Genomic DNA, 19,979 nt, shown 5'->3' with positions numbered 1-19,979 from the left:
AGGCTGGATACAATAAAAACAGTTAAAATAAACTAAAACCAGAATTTTAAAACAAGTAGTGCATTAATGATGATAAGTAAACTCATTATTTTGTTTTATAATAATGTAATATCTATTGTTCTGAGACAATAGGTAGAAGAATTTTCTGTGGAACCCCCCCCAGATGACTTGTCTACAGAAGAGGAATCAGATCAGATGTACTTCATGCCAACTGGTTGTGTAGACATTGAAGAACATACAAGAGAAATAGAAGACAATTTAGAAGATGTTTACCTGAGTGCTTATGACGATCTTAGTCCTTTGGTCCGAGAACTAGAGAAACCTTTTGATGTATTAGATACCAAACCATTGGACCTGTCTACCCATAACTGTGAGTTGGAGGAAGTCAGTTCCCAACACCTAAAATGTGAGAATTTAAGTGAAGCACTCAAAGAAATAAAACCAAATATGGATTCTATTAAGCACCAAGAATTGATCGAACATGATATTTTAGATCTATGTTTTCCTACCGACTCAGGTCATGAAGAAGGAACACAGGATAATATAAAAGAAGAACATTATGATCAACTTAAGAGTCCAGTAGATAAAGTTTCACTGGATAATATTGAAGTTACAGTGATAAACTCTGAACCTGGCTTCCTTCCAGAGGCAGATGATGTGAAGCAAGATATTGTGAGTCATTTTGATATAGAAATATATGTAATGTCTGACAATGTTCCAGAAGGCCCCGATCAGTTTTTCCCCAATGATGCAGAAACAACAAAATACCAAGGTCCGACAAAAGAAGAAGACTCTTTAGCAGTACAGACTTTAATGTTTCATAGCCAGATAGAGTGTGAAAATGACTCGCAGTACCCTAAGTCTCTTTCTGTGGAGATTGATGACACCCAAATAGATAATATGCTCACCCCAAATACCCTGGCTGAATCACAAGACGAATGTATAATGCCAGCACATGAAAATATGCTACAAAGAACAGACTATGAAGATTCAGCTCAACAAAATGAAAGAAAGGATTGTAAACCACAGGAAGACAATGAAATATCTTCTGTGCAGGAATACAGCATGTTAACCGTAGCAACATTTCTTAACGAGCTAGAAAATAAACCAATCACTGGGGCACACCCTGCTGGAAGTGTATCGATGAAGCTGACTACCACCGCTCATAAAATACAGCAGGTAAAATCAGTCCCTGTTGTGCCACCGAAACCACAGTTTGCAAAGCTGCACCCTGCTTTAAAGAGTAAAATTCATGTTGGCTCAGCGTTCGCCATAAGTAAGGACACTAGGCAAAAAGAATCAGAGAGGATCATCAGTGTGGAGACTGGTGATTCATGTAGTGACTCTCTCCAAAAACAGAGGCGTTCCAGCTGGAGAAGTAGTGGAAGTGTGTCCTTTGATACTGCCGTGGCTCTTGCTAAAGAGCGGTCACAATGCCCAGTTAGAAGGATGCAGACTTACAGCATTGGAGACTCGCATGATGTTTTCGAAAGCTTGAAGGTAGAAAGTGCTCTAAATCTTCAGAAGCCTGCCCTAAAGCCATCAGGGTACAGACTGAGCAGGCCTCTAAGTTGTGTGGTGTCTCTAAACTCTACTGAAGCAGCAAGTAAAGGAAATAATGATTTTAATGAAGCACCAGCTAATACTTCCTCCATGCATGGATCTCAGTCAGTATTTAGCCAAGAGCCTGTGGCATGCACACAAGAACTTCCCCTGAGCAATAGACAGAGTATGCCAAGGGTAGGGAAGCATTCAGATAGTGAAGAAACATCTGCAATTTCTCAGAAGCAACGCAGATCCTTGCTTTAATTTTCTAACAGAGGGAATCTTCCCCTCTGACAGCTGTGCTTAGTTCATGATATGATTTATTGGGCAATACAGTATGTTTGTATTTCTTTTTTTACATAGCTGTATGTGGATTAAAATGTAATGGAGCTAGTAAGATAGAAATAATTAAAAAGAATAGAAACATCATGCGTTTTAAGTGTAAAATATAGATAGTTATTTTCAAGGAAACAAACCACCAGCAGCAGATGGTATTACTGTGAGTGATGCTGTTAACGGAATATAGTTGCAGTAATAAACATTATAAATTGAATGAATAAGACTATGCTACATAATATATACCAAAAAATGTAAGTTCATCTCTACTGTTTAGAGTTACATTTTACCTTACTGAATTGTCTCTGCAGTCTCTTTGAGGTTCATTTATCACAGAATCTCAGCTGCAAAACCAGTGCACAAATACCGCCCAGATTTGTCACAGAAGAAAACTATTTGTTCCAATTTCGAAGCTTTGCCATGATAAATCTACTGCAGTTTTCTTGCCTTGCTTTGCACTGGGGGACTTGGATAAATGGCCCAATTTGCGTTTCATTTGTTTAATTTGACACTTGACCTCGCCACATTTTGAAGAGTAATAATAAACAATTAACCCTTGACCACAATTGTATTCAAGATATTATATGCAGAGGTCCCCAGCTCCAGTCGTCAAGGACCACTAACAGTGCAGGATTTAAGGATAGCCTCTCATTAGCACAGGTGCCCAATCATTGTGACTGAACCACCTGTGCTCTAGCAGGGGTATCCGTAAAAGCTGCACTGTTAGTGCTCCTTGAGGACTGGAGTTGGGGACCTCTGTATTATAGCATGAACATAAAGGGTGAGGATCAAAAGAGTAGAGCCTCAAACGAAATTCACTTGCCAGCACACCACAATAAATTAAAATATAACCTTTAATGGCAACAAAATTTAAATATCTCTGACTAAACAATAAAAGAGTAAGTGGGGTTGTAGGTACATAAACTGAAACAATAGTCACTGTGTAGGGAAGCAACCAGGTCAATTATTAAATTACTGTTAAGTTATAATAATAATAGCATGTTCTTGTATAGCGCTGCTAATTATACGCAGCGCTTTACAGAGACATTTTGCAGGCACAGGTCCCTGCCCTGTAAAGCTTACAATCTATGGTTTTGGTGCCTGAGGCACAGGGAGATAAAGTGACTTGCCCAAGGTCACAAGGAGCTGACACCGGGAATTGAACAAGGCTCCCCTGCAGCAATCTCAGTGTCAGTCAGTGTCTTTACTCACTGAGCCGCTCCCTCTCCTAGTATCTGATTTGTCAATGTTCCACCTAAGAGCTCCTTGATTGCACAAAGGGTGCTGGGATAGATCAAGCTAAGTACTAAGAAAAAAAGGCTGGAATACCAAACCAAAGTGAATCAAATAACTTTTGGTAGCATTTCCTAGTACTGAGGTAATGGGGAGGAAGGGGTTAAAGCTGCAGTTCAGTCAATATCCTGCATGTTTGTTTTTTTTAATAAATCAGTTCTGTAGTAAGAAAAAATACTTTTAGCATTTTCTGTTTTTAAAAAAACAACTTTGAAAGACCAATTTTCTTGTATTCTATTTTAACAGCCATTTGCTAAGGCACGGCCCCTTCATGTCCTGTCACAAGCCCTGGCACACCCCTCTGTCAGCCCTGCCCTCCCTCTAGCACATGTCAGTGCAGGAATGCTCATGAATATTCATGAGCTTCCACTGACTGACAAGCAGAATATAAACAGATCCCTTCACTAATTATGTCACCAAATTTCGACCTATCAATACATGGAGAACGAATTGACCTGCAGCTATACAGTTCTTTAGGTTATTAGAGATTGCACACATGTATCTATTGAAGTAAAAATAAAAATAAAAAATAAAAGACTGAACTGCAGCTTTAACAGACAAATTATTATAGCATCCATCACAGAGAATATACTGGAGTCTGCAGCATCACTTTGGTCACCAGCTAAATGGTATTGTATTGTGTGTCTTTATTTATAAATAAAGACATTTTATTTAGAAAGACATATTTATAAATGGTTTGAGAAACTGAAGTGAAGTGGGATGAAATGATGAAATACCAATGCACATTCTGTTAACTCTTCATTTTCTACGCAGCGTAGAAATGCAGTATATTAACCCTTTCTTGTTTCTAAATGATTTGTAATGTAACAATCTCCCAATACTGGCTACTTGTAAACTAAATGAACCCTAAAACAGTACATTAGAATATGTGTTAACATATTAAGGTACTTTGCTCTGATTGTACCAATATAGTTGGTGGTCATATGAAGCAATACAAGGCAATGACACAGCTGTGTGGTCATTTCTCCACTTTTACACGCAAGTTACACCACTATGCCTGAATTGCGTAAGATATTAATGTTCAAGGGTTGAAGCTTTAACAACAGTTCTTACTTTTGATGCAGACACTAATCTATCCTCCTTCGTTTCTTTGAATTGTTCCTTGGATGGTGGGTCATGAAAAGGTGGATCTCCTCTCAGGGGAACAGTCTGCAAGAAAGGATGTTTTTTTTTCACTTGATGGCATTATACCTGTACTACTAAGTGCAACAGTGAAAAGCAATCTGTGCAAAGGAACTTTCACCTGCACTAATCGCCCTATTCCATATGGTGGGGTAACGATATTGATGCAGTATCTTCTATTCCCTTTAAATGAAGTTACTGTTTTGTTAAGTGTGCACTACTCCTTCTCACGCAATGTATAGGGGCCTAAAAAAGAATATATCTTCACTAACAAACTGCAGTGTCATTGGAATCAATCTAATTCATAGATATGCTAATCAGTCCATCATGGGTGTTTATAAAGAGGTTACGACCTCTGGCCGGGCCCAACTGCTTTGTCTGGCTCCTAGTCCTCTTGTTGCCATTGGACCCCGGCTCTCCCCAGCTGCGGGCCTCCCTCACGGTCCTGCACCGAGCCTCTCTCTAAAGCCGGTGCATACCAGAAGCTTGAGCCAGGGCCCTACAGCACAGAAGTGGAGGGACCCCCAATACAGCACAGAGGGACGCAGCGGGAGCAGACTGTCAGCAGGCGAGCTGTACATCAGTGGAAGTCTACAAACCTGCAGCTACAAGCCTGTGACGGGCAAGGGTAACCAGACTATATAATAAAGGTCAAGAACGCTGTGAAAGATTGGTGGACAACTCGAACACGCCTGAACAAATCACTAAAAAGAGTATAAGGTTAAAGTAAAAGCTACACTCAAGGGAGTGTCTGAAAGTGCGTATCTTAAGTCCTATGGCAGGGAGGCCCTGCAGGCTCTGTTGTTCCTGAGCAGGCTTTGCATACAGTATATATAATGTAGAGGTATCAGTACCGTGTTAGCCGAGCTTAATAATCAAAAACGAATAGACGATACCGTTCTGTAGCTAATGAAATGCTTTTATTTGTGCGAGCTTTCGAGATACACTGATCTCTTCTTCCGGCGGTGTTACAATGGATAAAGCAAGAAAGGTTTGTACTTAAAAACAGTGCGTCTTGGAATGTATCAGACTGAAGCCTATCCTTTCCCCGTGTGTAGATGCGATTTATGACTTAAGGTGTTAAATGGTCCCTGAATGTTAGTGATGTAAGTGTGTGTGTATGTGTGTGTGTATGTGTGTAAATATAAATTTATAAAGCGCCCGCAGAGTATACAGCGCTTTACAAAAAGTGTGTGTGGGAGTGTATATCAATGGTGTGGGTGTGGGTAGGTGTAGAAATGTAAGAGGGTGTTGCATTACTACTAATGTGTGTAGATACTATGTGGTCCCTATTGGTATATAGGGATGGAATTACATAGAGTATATGTATGTATAATAGATAGCTGTGTGTGCATTCATATAGCGCAGTATGTATAGACATGGCCTTTAGCACTCATGGAAAGAGAGTTCACTTGTGCCAGTAATGACTCTTGTGTCAGCGTAGTGACTCGTGAAGCTGCGATCTCGGTTTAGGCCACCGCTAAGTGTCCCGAACAGTTGTATAAATTTGTATTCATGCAACCGTCTCTCTTTCGGTGTTCTAAGATTACCTTTGAGTATGGCAACCCTCAGATCGTTCATCTTATGGCCAGAGTCAGAGAAATGTTTGCGACAGGACTGTCTCTTGTTCCACGTGTGATGCTGTGGCGATGCAGATTCATTCTCTTGTTTAGAGATGTGGTACACGACATTGCTGGAGGAACAGGTGAACCTTCCTCTGATTTTGTACTCCAGATTCCTGTGTGGTATCTGTATTGTGCCCGCTGTGTGGAGCATTGCGCAGGTTTTGCATCTTGGGTCCTGGCATGGTCTTGTCCCACATTCAGTTGTACTGTTGAATACTTTACTCCTCACCATCATTTTCTTGAGATTATGAGGCTGTCTGTATGATAATAAGGGTGTTTCAGGGAAGACTTGTTGCAGTCGTATCTTCCTGGAGGATGGGTTGCAGTTCCCTGGCGATCTTGCGTAGGGCTTCTGGGGGTGGGTTATATGTGACCACCAAAGGTACCCTGTCGCTTGTCTCATTCTGTGTTTGGGAGAGCAGGAAAAAAACACAGAGATGTACTGTAGATAAAGTAGGGTGAGAAAGTAAGGGGGAGAGCTGGGACAACTCTTGCAGCTGTCCCAGGCCCGGCGGTGTGGCAGCTACCTGAGCAGCAGTGACTCAGCAGCTCCCCAGCTCAGCAGCAGCCGCCCGGTTACGGCTATCCTTCCTTTCCCTGCTCCTGTCGGTGCCGGAAGTCGCATTCAACTTCCGGCCGACAGGAGGAGGGAGCTTCAGATCGGCACAGCACCGCAGGCCCCAAAGGGAGAGACGTGTGCGCGCGCTGTTTCTCTGCTGTGTCTCACATCGTGTGTGTGTGTGTGTAAGAGGGTGTGTACGAGAGGGAGAGAGGGAGTGTAAGAGGGGACGAAGGGGAGAAAAGAAAGATGGGGAAGGGGGGGAGAGACATGAGAGACGGGAGTAGACTAGAGATGAGGGGGAGACGAGAGACAGAGGAGATGAGAGATGGGGGGGAAGGTTGGGGATCCTGAGAATTTCACAATCTAATTCAACCAAAAAAAAGGGGGGAGGGTGCCGAGCACGCACGTTGTAAGTGAAACGTCTGTGTTTTTTTAAACTGAAATTGTAATTCTACTCTCAAGAGACTTTCATTCAATCAAAAACATGAAAATCAAAATACAAATTTTAGTGCCAAAACACAAAGAATTTTCACTTACAACGTGTGTGCTTGGCACACACCCCGTCTGTTTTTGCTTGTTTGTAAAATAAATTATATACTGCTTTGCTCCTGTGACAAGGAAGTGTGTGTGTGTCCAGTCTGGCTTTGAGGGTTTTTTGAATGTGCATTCTCGAGACGGCGGTTGTCTTTGCATGCGTGCGGCGACGGCTGAGCATGCGAAATGTGACGGCCATGTCTGCGCATACACGGAGATGGCCACGTTAGCACGTGAAGATGCTGTAGTTGTCTGATCATTATGCGCATGCGCTCTGTTCCATCCACCTCTGCCCATGTGCTGGAGATCCTGGTTACCTGTGCGCATGCATTGGAGTAGTTTGGTGCTTTTGCGCATGCGCAGTCTACGGACTCTTGCTGGAGATCCTGGTTGGCTCTACGCATGCGCTAGAGTCACGCGTCAGTGCATGCGCTGCCTACGGCAGCTTCTATCAACAACAATGCGCATGCTTGAACATTCATAAGATTCTGCACATGCGCAGTCACTCACTTCAATTACAATTTTCGTTTCCATGCAGACTTTTTTTCCTTATGAGATTTTTGTAGGTGCCAGCTAAGAAGTATCACTGAAAACCACCGCTCTACATTGATGAACAATTGGTTAACCGAGGAAAAAGTGCATAGGCAGCTTGATAAAATTAAAGTAATAAGGCACCTGCCCCAATGGCATACATCCAATAGTTCTTAAGGAGTTAAGTTCAGTAATAGCAAAACCATTACATTTAATATTTAAGGACTCCATTTCCACAGGCTCAGTACCACAAGATTGGTGTAAAGCAGACTTGGTGCCAGTATTTAAAAAGGAAGCTAGATCACAACCAGGGAATTATTGACCTGTAAGCCTGACATCAATAGTGAGGAAGCTACGTAACGTTTTAGTACGGGATAATATTCAGGAATACCTAATGGATAACAAAATTATTAATAATAGTTAGCATGGCTTTATGAAGGATAGGTCATGCAAAACTAACTTTATTCATTTCTTTGAGGAGGAAAGTAGGATTTTAGACCAGGGTGATTTTAGACCAGTTTATGTGGTCTACTTAGATTTTACAATGGCTTTTGATACGGTTCCACACAAGAGGTTAGTGTACAAAATAAAGGAAATTGAACTCTGTAAAAGTATTTGCACCTGGATTGAAAACTGGTTGAAGGATAGAAAATAGAGAGTTGGTATAAATTGAACCTATTCAAGTTGGGCTAAAGTTGTAAGTGGAGTACCTCAGGGATCAGTACTGGGACCCCTGTTTTTTAACTCCTTTATTAATGACCTTGAGGTTGGCATAGAGAACAAAGTCTCCATCATTGCTGATGACACAATATTGGGTAAGGTAGTAAACTTAAAGCAGGATTACATTTCTCTCCAGAAGGACTTGGATAAACTGAAAACTTGGGCAAGTAAATGGCAGATGAGTTTTAATACAGATAAATGAAAGGTTATGCATTTGGTAAAACAAGAATACACAGGCGATTTACAAATTAAATGGGTCAAAATTAGGTCAATCCATGAAGGATAACGATTTAGGAGTGCTTGTAGACAGTAGGCATAGCAATAGTGCCCAATGTCATATAGTAGCTGCAAAGGCAAATAAGATCATATCTTGCATTAAACAAGGAATTGATGGAAGGGAAGTAAACATAATGATGCCCCTCTATAAAGCATTAGTAAGACCACACCTCAAATATGGAGTAGTCTTGGGCACCACTCCAAAGAAAAAGTACAAAGAGCCACCAAATTAATAAAAGGGATGGAAAATCTGATTTATGAGGAGAAGCTAGCTAAATTAGATGTGTTTACATTAGAAAAGAGGCGTCTAAGAAGGGATATGATAACTATATACAAATATATTCTGGGACAATACAAGCTTTCAAAAGAACAATTCATCACACGGGCAGTACAAATAACACAGGGTCATCCCTTTAGGTTGGGGGAAAGGCGATTTCACCAGCAACAAAGGAAACGGTTCTTTACAGTAAGGGCAGTTACAATATGGAATTTATTACCCATGGAGACTGATGGCAGATACAATAGCTTCAAAAAAAAAAAGGTTGGACATCTTTTTAGAAAGGAAAAGTATACAGGGATATACCAAATAAGTAAACATGGGAAGGATGTTGATCCAGGGAGAAATCTGATTGTCATATTTGGAGTAAGAAAAAACCGTATTTGTCCCTTTATGAGACAGCATTGGATAATGTGTCACTGGGGTTTTCTGTTTGCCTTTCTCTGGATCGAAATATGGATTTGTATCTGTCTGGAAGATTTTGGGGAGTGTATTAAATGGCTGTGAGGTTTTCTCACAGTAAGTAATACTTTTGCTGGCTACTGAAAAACTGTATTTGAAAGGCACAACCCCAAATTGGTTACATTTTAAAGAATTTAACAATCTAAGGTGGGAAGTATTCATGAAGCTACGATAACAGGTGTCCAGTCAACCAACTGATATCTCGTTATCAGAGCTGTATGAATCACCCCCCCCCCCTACCTAATTGTCTTCCTTCAACAAATGTAGACAGCTTAAAGCAAATACCTGGCTGTTTATTTGTAAATTAAACATGCTGTCTTTTTCTTTGGGACCTCTGGTTAGGGGACTGTTTGTCATTAAAGTGTTTCCTCTATCCCTCTGTCTTTATCAGAGTCAATACAGATAAAGAAAAGGAATGGTGGGGTACCCTGCTCAAAGTTCTGTTGATCGCCCAGGGGGAGAGGAACTATGCTATAATAAGAGAATAATGGACGCTTAGTGAATCAGGGTCACAGCGATATTACACAAAAGGTAGCAGCCAAAAGGAAATCAAACTCCTCCCAAATCTCAGCTCACCATGTTAAATAAACAGTGGTTGACAAATCACCAAAAAATCTACTCGCCACCTAGTACCAAACGTGTGCTGCTTGGGCCAATATTTACTCGCCCGGGGGTTAAATCCACTCGCCCGGGGCGAGCAAATGTATAGGTTTGTCGAACACTGTAAATAAATATTTGAAAATACTCATAGGTTTCAGATTTTGTTAAGAGGCCTGTTACCCAGATTCAACCGGTTAAACATGTCACTGCAATAAGTACACGTTGGTCATAGGTGGGATTGAGTTACTACTATTAGTACACATGTGACTTAGGAGGAACTGCCCCTTTAAGAAACTCCTTGTTACAGAGTACTGATTTCCTGTGTTGTTACTGAACCTTTAGTCTGGTTTCTACATAATGTTTGTTTGGGGTTACTCAGAAGCACACATTACCAGAGACCCTTTTGCCATGGGAGACCAGTAATTTGCACCTTTATTCCGGGATCAAATCACTGAGCAAAACCAAGAAGTAAAACAAATTGCGATTTATTCCTTTGAAACAGACATATACACAATGGATTACAATGTACAGGAGAAAACACACTTACTAGCGGTCCGGGCTACAAAACTAACCTTTTCTATTTGAAATAGCACAGAAAACAAAGTCTTTTGGTTGACCGGGAGTAACCCGCAAAAGTCCTGGAACACAAACCGGCATGAGTTACCAAACGCCACCGCTGTATCTCATCCGGAGCTGCCAAAATCCCTTGACCGGGGGAAAGCACCAAACGTCCTAGTACTCTTTTTGGCGTGAAGTTCCATCCACGACCGCTACGTTCTCTTTTCAAAACTTGGCCCCGAAAAGTGGGACTTAGAAAATTTCTTGCCTTGAAATTTCTGAAGCCGGCTCACGTCTATTTCTCCAAGAGCATCTTTTGAACTGCTGTCTTGGTGCTTAGAATCTGAGCACCGGATTTGCTGCTGGGTTTCTTATAGTATTTCAGATTCATTCATGAAATACTACAACCAATCCGAGCCTGGGAACTTTACAACCAGCCAATCAGAGGGCTGCCAGTCTTCCAAAGCCGGGCAAGCGGTTCTTCTGAATGTAACGAGGGCATGCGTGAGTTTGCCACCCAAGCCACTTGTCATTCAGAAGCCACCCGCTGGTTTAGGTGCCTCCATGTCTGGGAAGGCAAATGTTAGCCGCGATAGCCGGCATTGTTTCCCAGACGACGGTACTCCACCTAACCATCCTGCCCAAATGGCTTTAACACCTCTGGCAGCATCTGTGACTTTGAAGTACGGACCTAGGGCAGACTTAGTGGCACCACAAATTGGTAGCCCACAAGCCCCCCTCAGAGTACTGTCTTTAAAAGTCCCAGCTTATAAGTATAATGCATTTACAAACATCTCAAGTTTAATAAAAATATACTTGTACACTTTTTACTTTGTCGAAGTCTTTTGGGCTATGAGAGGTAGAATGGGACTGTATACTTTTATTCCCACTAGCCATATCCCTCATACACTATAAACCTGAGGCTGCGCCTATAGTGCCGGCGACAGCAACGTTGCGTCAAAACAAATGCATTACCGCCGCCGCGTGCGCTTATAGTAAGCGCGACAGCTTGGTCGCGATCACTGGAAATCATTCAATTTGATTTTTTAGAGACCGCAGCCCTACGTCACCGTCACTATAAGCATAGCCCGAGTTAGACTGTAAAAACCTTATAGCCACATTGGCTATTAAACATTTTATGAAACATAAAAAATATTTCCCATTTTTCTTCTAAGTCCCACAGTGAAACGAAAAGATGCTTAGCTTCAATCTCAGAGCTATAGCTCCTTCCCTTAAGGAAACCTAATCTTCTTTAGAACCAAAAACCGCTTAGGCAGACTACCAGGGCTGTATCTCTTTCCTTTACTGAAACTACGACTTAGATTTCATAAAACCTCTCGCAACTTAATATTCAGTTGGAGAACCCCCCCAGAACCTCTATACTTATTCTGGGGTACCTGGGCATATACTGGGGGACCCTTACTAATTTAGGGAATCTTGGCTGTACCCGGGATATACAAATCCCTATGCCCTCATTTACCTTTCTGGTCTGTGCTGAAGCAGGGAAACTGGCGGTGAGTCGCGTAACTGTTTTCAAGGGAGGATTTTGACCGGAGTGATGTGTCTATATGCCCCCGGGAATTAGACCTGATTCCCGGATATATTTTTGGAGTGAGCAGCAACTCTGGACCCCTTCTACCTAGACACAATCTGACAACACTTTTACTGCAAAGTCCCTCTTGAAACTCATAGCCTGTGAATCTCCCCTAGTTAGCACTCCTGGAAAGGTAAAACACATACAAAATCTTTATTGTCATACAATACATTCATTGCAGGTACAATACACAGATTTAAGAGCTGACACTCTAAAACCTGAAATAGGCTCAGAGGTAACCAGCCGGGAATAATACCTTTATTGATGGTCTGGTTACCCCTTCACCGTCACACCTTTGAAATAAATAAATAAATGATAACAGTTGATTATTTTGTTGGCTACACAAGCCAAAGCAGAACAGATTCACTGCATGATAATAAGAAAAGTAGGTGGTATAATAATACTAGCTTTTGTGCCCGACTTCACCTGGGGAATGTAATATTGAATACGTCGTCGTCTCCTCCCCCTGCATGCAGTGCGGGGTGAGATTTGTCTCTGTCTGTCTGTGTGTGTATATGTGTGTGCCTCCCCCCGCTGCCGGAACATGTCCCCAGCCTCCCCCATCCCCTGCTGGCGGCACATCTCCCTGCACCGCTGTGGCTTGTGTCCCCCCCTGTACCTGCACCACACTGTGATGTCCCTCCCTATACCTGCACCACACTGATGCCCCCCCCCTGTACCTGCACCACACTGTGATTCCCTCCCCCTCCTCACTCTGCTGCGCGCCAGTCACAGGTCTCCCGCCTGCCTCCTGCCCATCACACCCGGGCCGGTGCAGCTGACGTCAAGCGATGTAAAAAAAACGTTCCGCCGACGTCATAACCCTGTCTCGAATCCCTGTCACACCGTCCCTGGCTCCTCAACACTGAGCTGCTGCAGCGGCGCTCCTCATCCCGCACCGACAGCACATCACAGGAGCGCCAACCCCGTCATCCCCGTTGGTACATCTCCCCCCGCTGCCGGCACATCTCCCCCGCACATAATCCAGACAAGGACACGCCCCTTCCCTTAGTAGCTACGCCCCCCGCTCCTGCTCTAACAGATTTGCAGGACACCCGAGGGAAACTTACAATGTCCATAATTTGGGAGGTCAGTGACATTGGAAGCTCAAAATAGTTGCGTTGACCTACAAATACGCTGCAGAATGTCCAGTGAAAGTTTTGTGGTGCTACCTGGTGCCGTTTGTGAGATTTTGATGCTTCTGACATACAAACAGACAACTTAGAATTATAGTATAGATAATAATTGTTTGTTCTTGTATAGCGCTGCTAGTTTTTACGTAGCGCTTTACAGAGACATTTTGCATGCACAGGTCCCTGCCCCGTGGAGCTTACAATCTATGTGTTTGGTTTCTGAGGCACAGGGAGATAAGGTGACCTGCCGGGAATTGAACCAGGTTGAGTCTTTACTCACGGAGCCGCTCCTTCTTCCAAAAGAGAAGTACCACACTATACCTTTATTTGACCAACAAGTAATTGATGTTACAAGCTTTTGAATCTCTCAGGGTCCTGCATCGGTATGGCAGAAATACAGAAACAAAATATGATATACAGTGTATGTAAGAGGGATATCTGGTTGCAATGGAACAACACAGCTACCCATCCTTTGCTTAATCAGTTATATATAAACAGATACATTTCATGCTGCAATAGCTCATTGGCCAAAATGAGTGACATGTTCCTCGCCCAAAAAAGTAAGTAAGACATTATCTTTAACCTGAGAGTATACTGGAAAGACTGCGAATAAGACAACTTTCCCATGGATGAGACAGTTTCACAAGATAAGACAGCTTCCCAACTGATAACTGTTTCACAGGAAAATAGAAAGCTTTCAAGTGACACCCAACTAACGGGCTCCTGTGACACCCCACAACTATTGGGATCCTGTGACACCTCGCAACAATTGGGCTCCTGTGACACCTCACAACTGGCGGCTCCTGTGACACCCCACAACTATTGGGATCCTGTGATACCTCGCAACTATTGGGCTCCTGTGACACCTCACAACTGGCGGCTCCTGTGGCACCCCACAACTGACTGGCTCTTGTGACACCTCGCAACTATTGGGATCCTGTGATACCTCGCAACTATTGGGCTCCTGTGACACCCCACAACTGACGGGCTCCTGTGACACCCCACAACTGGCGGCTCCTGTGACACCTTACTGGCCTCCCTTACAAAATTAAACGCTCCGATGTTTTTCAAACAAATGTTACATCTAAATATTTAAACACACAACAGCATATACTAATACTACTACTACTACTAATAATAATACCGAACTCGCATATTATTTATCTTATCTCTCATTTCTGCCTCCAGTGGAACACCTCGCCCAGAACAAACATGGCTATCCAACGGAAACGCTCAGCATCGGGCCCTGAACTTCCGCCCGGGATAAAGATGGCGACGGCTGAGTTGTACTGCGCATGCCTGAATCTCCATGGAGAGGTGGAACGGGACCTGGACCCTCAGAACAGGTGCAGATCTGAAGGTAACCGGGGCCGGTTCCGGGGCTGTGCGGACTCAGGACTCTCACTACAAGGCTGGCAGGTCCGCCGCGAGATGAAGCCGGGCCTTGTCAGAGTGTGAGGCCTCCCCCATCACACAGGGGGCACCACAGAAAGAGGCCTCAACCATCACACTGGGGATGGGACCTCATACATAGGGGGCCCAACAGAAAGAGACCTCCCATCACACGGGATGGGACCTCATATATACTGTAGGGGGCCCACAGAAAGAGGCCTCCATCATTACACGGGATGGGACCTCATATATAGGGGGCTCCACAGAAAGAAGCCACCCCCATCACACAGGGGATGGGACCTCATTCACAGGGGGCTCCACAGGAGGAGGCCTCCCCCACACACGGGGGATGGGACCTCCTACATAGGGGACCGCACAGAAAGAGGCCTCCCCCCATCACACGGGATGGGACCTCATTCATAGGGGACTCCACAGGAGGAGGCCTCCCCCAGTCATACAGGGGATGGGACCTCCTACATAGGGGACTGCACAGAAAGAGGCCTCCCCCATCACACAGGGGATGGGACCTTATACATAGGGGGCTCCACAGAAAGAAGCCTCCCCCATCACACAGGGGATGGGACCTCATACATAGGGGGCCCCACAGAAAGAGGCCACCCTCATCACACAGGGGATGGGACCTCATAGGGGACTGCACAGAAAGAGGCCACCCCCATCACACAGGGGATGGGACCTCATACATAGGGGACTGCACAGAAAGAGGCCTCCCCCATCACACAGGGGATGGGACCTCATACATAGGGGACTGCACAGAAAGAGGCCTCCCCCATCACACAGGGGATGGGACCTCATACATAGGGGACTGCACAGAAAGAGGCCTCCCCCATCACACAGGGGATGGACCTCATACATAAGGGACTGCACAGAAAGAGGCCACCCCCATCACACAGGGGATGGGACCTCATACATAGGGGACTGCACAGAAAGAGGCCTCCCACATCACACGGGATGGGACCTCATACATAGGGGACTGCACAGAAAGAGGCCACCCCCATCACACAGGGGATGGGACCTCATACATAGGGGACTGCACAGAAAGAGGCCTCGCCCAGTCATACAGGGGATGGAACCTCATACATAGGGAGCTCCTTAGGAGGCCAAGTCCTCACAGAGGATCATCTAGTACAAAGAGGGGGAGACCCATCCAGTTTCTCTAGGCTCGGTATGGGCTGCGCTCTGCAGATCAGGGATTAGTTTCCCTAGCTGTGTTGGTACTGGTGAAATGTCGATACGTTGTGATTAGAGATGACATTCTAATGTCCAGAGCTTTCAAAGGCTTGTAAGATTTATTCAAGTGTACACTTAAAATTACTCTGAGCTTATTCCAGCTTTGTATATTATAATTTCCTCTCTTATGCGAATGCGATTTTTCTTTTTTCCTTTGCATGACCCATTCTTTACAAGAGAGAACCTCTGAAACGACAGAAACTGTTTGGTGGACAGCTCTTCTGATGAGTGTCGGTCCGGAGCGATGAAGGGGTGAGTTTGTGTCTGACCTCATTCTTGGGACTTGTCTGTTAGCTGCTGCTAAACATGCAAAGTTCCAACACACATTGTGACACTGAGCCCTACTGTTGTGTCGGAGCTCAACAAGGGAATATTTTGTAGCATGTGGGCTTTAGAGTAATTAGGCTTGCGTTGTGTTCCACTTGCCTGTGTTTGATTTTAACTGCTCCGTGAGTCGGGTCTGTGAGTGTTGTGCACATGCATGGGCTGACACTTATCCTGAGGTTCAGTATTATGCAGAGGACCGGTTCTAAATTGACGTATCTCTGTTTGTGATGCTTAATTTTTGTAAAATTTCTGTCTGTATGTGGCTCTAGGTTCGTTCAGGAAGTGTCACTCCACTTCTAATAACCACATTCCCTGGCTGCACAGGAATAAAGCTATAAAAATGCGATGCCCCTGCAGTGCACCTAAAATGTGACAGGTTTTCTCTCCCCCAACGTCTCTCCCCCTCCCTCAAATGTTCTTGTAGACAGCAGAAAACGGCAGATATTGACGAAGGAACGGTCCGGATTCTGGAAGGTGAGCACAGACCGGGTTACTTGGTCTGCGAGGTCTCTGCAATGTCGTATCCAATTTGGGGATAGATGACCCTTTTATTTATTAAACTGCATCTGTTGGCAGAATAAAAGAACAGACGTTTATGTAATAATACTGATAATGAGAATGTGTGCGCAACCGAAGTAAACCTCAAAATGTATTTAAATGTGACTAGTGACAGAAACTTATAAGTGCAAATGCTAATACCCTTAAATTCACAACTATGAATACAAAAATATAAAACACATACAAAACCATGTAATTAATCGGTGAGCGTCTGCAGCTGTAAACCGGAGGTGGCTCAACACCCCCAAGACACTAGAGAGACAAAAACAAGAAAAACCAGCACAATACGCTCATAGTGAAGTATATCAAAACAAAATTGTATTGAAAAAGAGAGTAAGTATTCTGCGTACATAAAATTGGTAGATCATAAGCATGTCCATATGATTAACACATATGTTACCAAACGTCGGATCGGGACACTGGTTGGGAACGGGACCCTCAGAGGAAGTCACAGAGGGTCTTGGGACGACATCTTCTCCTTCACGGATTGTGGCTTCTCTCACAAGCAGCACTAGTAATCCAATCCGGAGCATGCGTCTCATCAGGGGAGTTTCCCACAACAGGTGTAGATGAAAGTTCCACAGTGAAGAGAAATGGTACTCTTTATGCTGGTAAAGTCCCACAGTGAACCTCGATCAGTGTTGGCAAGTCCATGGAATCATATGATCCCAAATGCAATAAAAGTCCATAGAACGAAACCGTATTGCTACAGTAGATGTTGGAAGCTCCACACTCTCACTCTCCGTGCAGTAATCAGCGTCGTAGCAGCTGTTAGAACCGCTTGTGGGCTGTTCACCAGTGTAGCGTACCACTTGAATAGCTGCACACACGGAGTGTAGGGGCTACAAAGAGTGTGTAAAGAATCGGAGAACACGTCCCCTGCGACGTGTTCCCTCCTTACCTATTGCTCCACACGCCTCCGCGCCGCTTACGGAGCGCGCGCACAGAGGCTTTCTGCAAACACCACGGAGCTTGGTCCCGCCCCTTGCTCGCGTCACGTGCGGTGCACTCATGCGACGATCGTGCACCGCTCCCCAGCTGCGTGACAAGATTCCTGATACTGCTAACTCTGCTCACCTGTCTCCTGCATCCTCTGTCCAATCACAGCTCCCGCAGGGTCCGCGCCTCCCCTCCGCCTGTCGCACTAATTGCTCTAGCCTTGCTACTTAAACCCTGCATGCTCAGTCACTCATTGCTGAGCATAACCTGTTGTAGCCTTGTGTTCCTGCGTTCTGTTTTGCCCTGCCTTGTGCCTTGCTGTTTTCTTCCAGCTCATCACGTGTACCGACCCGGCTTGACTATTGGACCCTCTCTGGATAACGACCCCGGCTTGCCTCTGACTACTCGCACTTCTCCAACCCTAATCACGGCTATTGGACACTCGACTACCCCCACCGGCTCCAACCCCTGACCACGGCACAACGGACATCGACTGCGCTGCTGGCTCCGCCCCACGACCTCAGCAAGTATCTGGACTAACCCAATCTCTCCAACCCAGACCCGGCTACGTTAACAATCCACTTTCCAGATGTGCCCCCGCTGCTGTGGGTGCGCAGTGTTGCACATTCCCACCTCAGTAGCGCCTTGTTCGTGGTGAGCGCAAGCGTTACACTATGCTCAGCCTGACGAACATGGACACCCCTGAGGTGGGCTCAGCCCTGTCTGCTATTGGTGAACGCTTTCACCCTCTGGAAACCGAATTGATTCCTTGTCCCAAAGTTTGCTATTTTTTCTTTACAACAGTCTCAGTCCAGAATTATTCGGCCTGCCACTCTCTCGCCCCCTACTCCAGGAGAGAGTCTTTCTCTTGAGCCACGCCTCCCTACTCCCAATCGTTATGCGGTTGATCCCCATGGCTGTAGAGGTTTCCTCAATCAGTGGGATATTCATTTTGAGTTAAATCCTTCTCGTTTTTCCTCTGAAAGATCGAAGGTGGCATGTTATTGCCCTGCTGACCGTTGACGCCCTGGCATGGGCATCACCCATCTCAGAGCAGAAACCAGAGCTTACCCAGGATTTTGCACGCTTCAAAAGGGAATTCAGGCAAGTCTTTGACACTCCAGGCCGTAAGGTCACTGCTGCTTCCTCCCTATTTCACAGGATCGTAAATCTGTCGCAAGATTTGCTCTCGGGTTCCGGACCATGGCCGCAGAGACGGGCTGGAATAATGAGGCGTTGTCGGCTGCCTTCTGGCAGGGGCTATCCGAATCACTCAAGGATGAACTGGCTGCACAGGAACGACCTGCCAAGTTGGAGGATCTTATTGCAGTATGTATAAGGGTGGACCAGCGCCTTCAGGAAAGGAAGGCTGAACACCCTCATTCACAGTCTTTCACAAATTATGTTCCTGCTCGCAGTCTCTCTCCTACCACTTCCCCAGCCCTTGATGTTCCTGAACCTATGCAGTTAGGAAGTCACCGACTCTCCTTCTTGGAGAAACAACACCGGAAGGGTAGCGGTCTCTTTGTCTTTTTTGTGGTCTACTCGGACACCAGGTGCTTTGCTGTCCTACTAAGCCAAGAAATACCAACAAGGGGATCACTTTAGGTACTATTTCTTCTTTTCCTTCTGTTCAGGAAACCCTTCCGACCAGGATCATGCTTCCAATTGTCCTTCAGGGTCATGGCTTCCAAGCCAAAGCTTCAGCCTTCATTGACTCCGGGTCTGGAGGAAATTTTGTGGATCAGGACTTTGCTGTAAGGAACAACATTCCTCTCGTGCAAAAATCTGTTCCCGTTGGGTTGGAGGCCATAGATGGACGTCCCCTTCAGCCAGCATTCATCTCCCTGCAAACCTGTGTGCTTTCCCTTTCCACTAAAGATAGCCACAAGGAGGAGATATCTTTTGATGTGAGTCACTCATCTTCCGTGGAAGTAATTTTGGGCCTTCCCTGCCTCCAACGACAAAATCCACTGCTAAATTGGACTGATAAAAAATCCCATACAATGGGCTTCCCCATGCACCAATCCTGATGTCCTGCCGACACAACACATTTGCGGCTTAGATGTTCCTAAATCGGACAAACCTGTCCTTCCCGAGGTCTACTCTGAATTTTTAGATGTCTTTGACAAAGTTTGTTCTGAAGTTCTTCCTCCTCATCGCCCCTTTGATCTTTTGATCTTTTGACTGGAGTTGTTCTTCCCAAAGCTAGATCTTACCCTTTATCTCTTCCTGAAACTAAAGCACTGTCTGAGTACATTCAAGAGAACTTAAAGAAAGGGGCTCATTAGAAATTCTTCCTCCCCAGCCGGGGACTGGTTTCTTT

The 19,979-nt window shown here is 44.8% G+C and overlaps 2 protein-coding genes and 1 long non-coding RNA gene across 9 annotated transcripts in view; 2 read left to right on the top strand and 1 right to left on the bottom strand.

Moving 5' to 3' along the window:
• The window catches only part of ARHGAP30 (Rho GTPase activating protein 30), a 31,397-nt gene extending 28,913 nt beyond the window's left edge, over window positions 1-2,484 (top strand). For all 3 annotated transcript variants that reach the window (XM_075608182.1, XM_075608184.1, XM_075608183.1), the window contains one exon: window positions 133-2,484. In XM_075608182.1, the coding sequence (XP_075464297.1) occupies window positions 133-1,809 (1,677 nt within the window). In that variant the 3' untranslated portion in view covers window positions 1,810-2,484. The remainder of the gene's footprint in view (window positions 1-132) is intronic.
• The window catches only part of LOC142499182 (uncharacterized), an 82,148-nt gene extending 75,359 nt beyond the window's left edge, over window positions 1-6,789 (bottom strand). The window contains exons 1-2 of the long non-coding RNA XR_012802626.1: window positions 5,868-6,789; window positions 4,249-4,344 (exon numbers count right to left, since the gene is read on the bottom strand). This is a non-coding gene — a long non-coding RNA (uncharacterized LOC142499182). The remainder of the gene's footprint in view (window positions 1-4,248; window positions 4,345-5,867) is intronic.
• Window positions 6,790-14,256: 7,467 nt separating this feature from the next.
• The window catches only part of USF1 (upstream transcription factor 1), a 35,266-nt gene continuing 29,543 nt past the window's right edge, over window positions 14,257-19,979 (top strand). For 2 of the 5 annotated variants that reach the window (XM_075608187.1, XM_075608186.1), the window contains exons 1-3: window positions 14,370-14,549; window positions 16,007-16,081; window positions 16,581-16,630. In XM_075608187.1, coding sequence (XP_075464302.1) covers window positions 16,074-16,081; window positions 16,581-16,630 — 58 coding nt within the window. In that variant the 5' untranslated portion in view covers window positions 14,370-14,549; window positions 16,007-16,073. Of the gene's footprint in view, window positions 14,550-16,006; window positions 16,082-16,579; window positions 16,631-19,979 lie in introns of those variants that run through there. The other 3 variants (XM_075608188.1, XM_075608192.1, XM_075608191.1) reach the window with 3 other exon arrangements.

Source organism: Ascaphus truei, chromosome 7 (assembly GCF_040206685.1).
Source record: "Ascaphus truei isolate aAscTru1 chromosome 7, aAscTru1.hap1, whole genome shotgun sequence".
Taxonomy (NCBI): Eukaryota; Metazoa; Chordata; class Amphibia; order Anura; family Ascaphidae; genus Ascaphus; species Ascaphus truei.
Note: the sequence above shows the minus strand (reverse complement) of the source record. Positions and strands in the feature narration are given on the sequence as shown.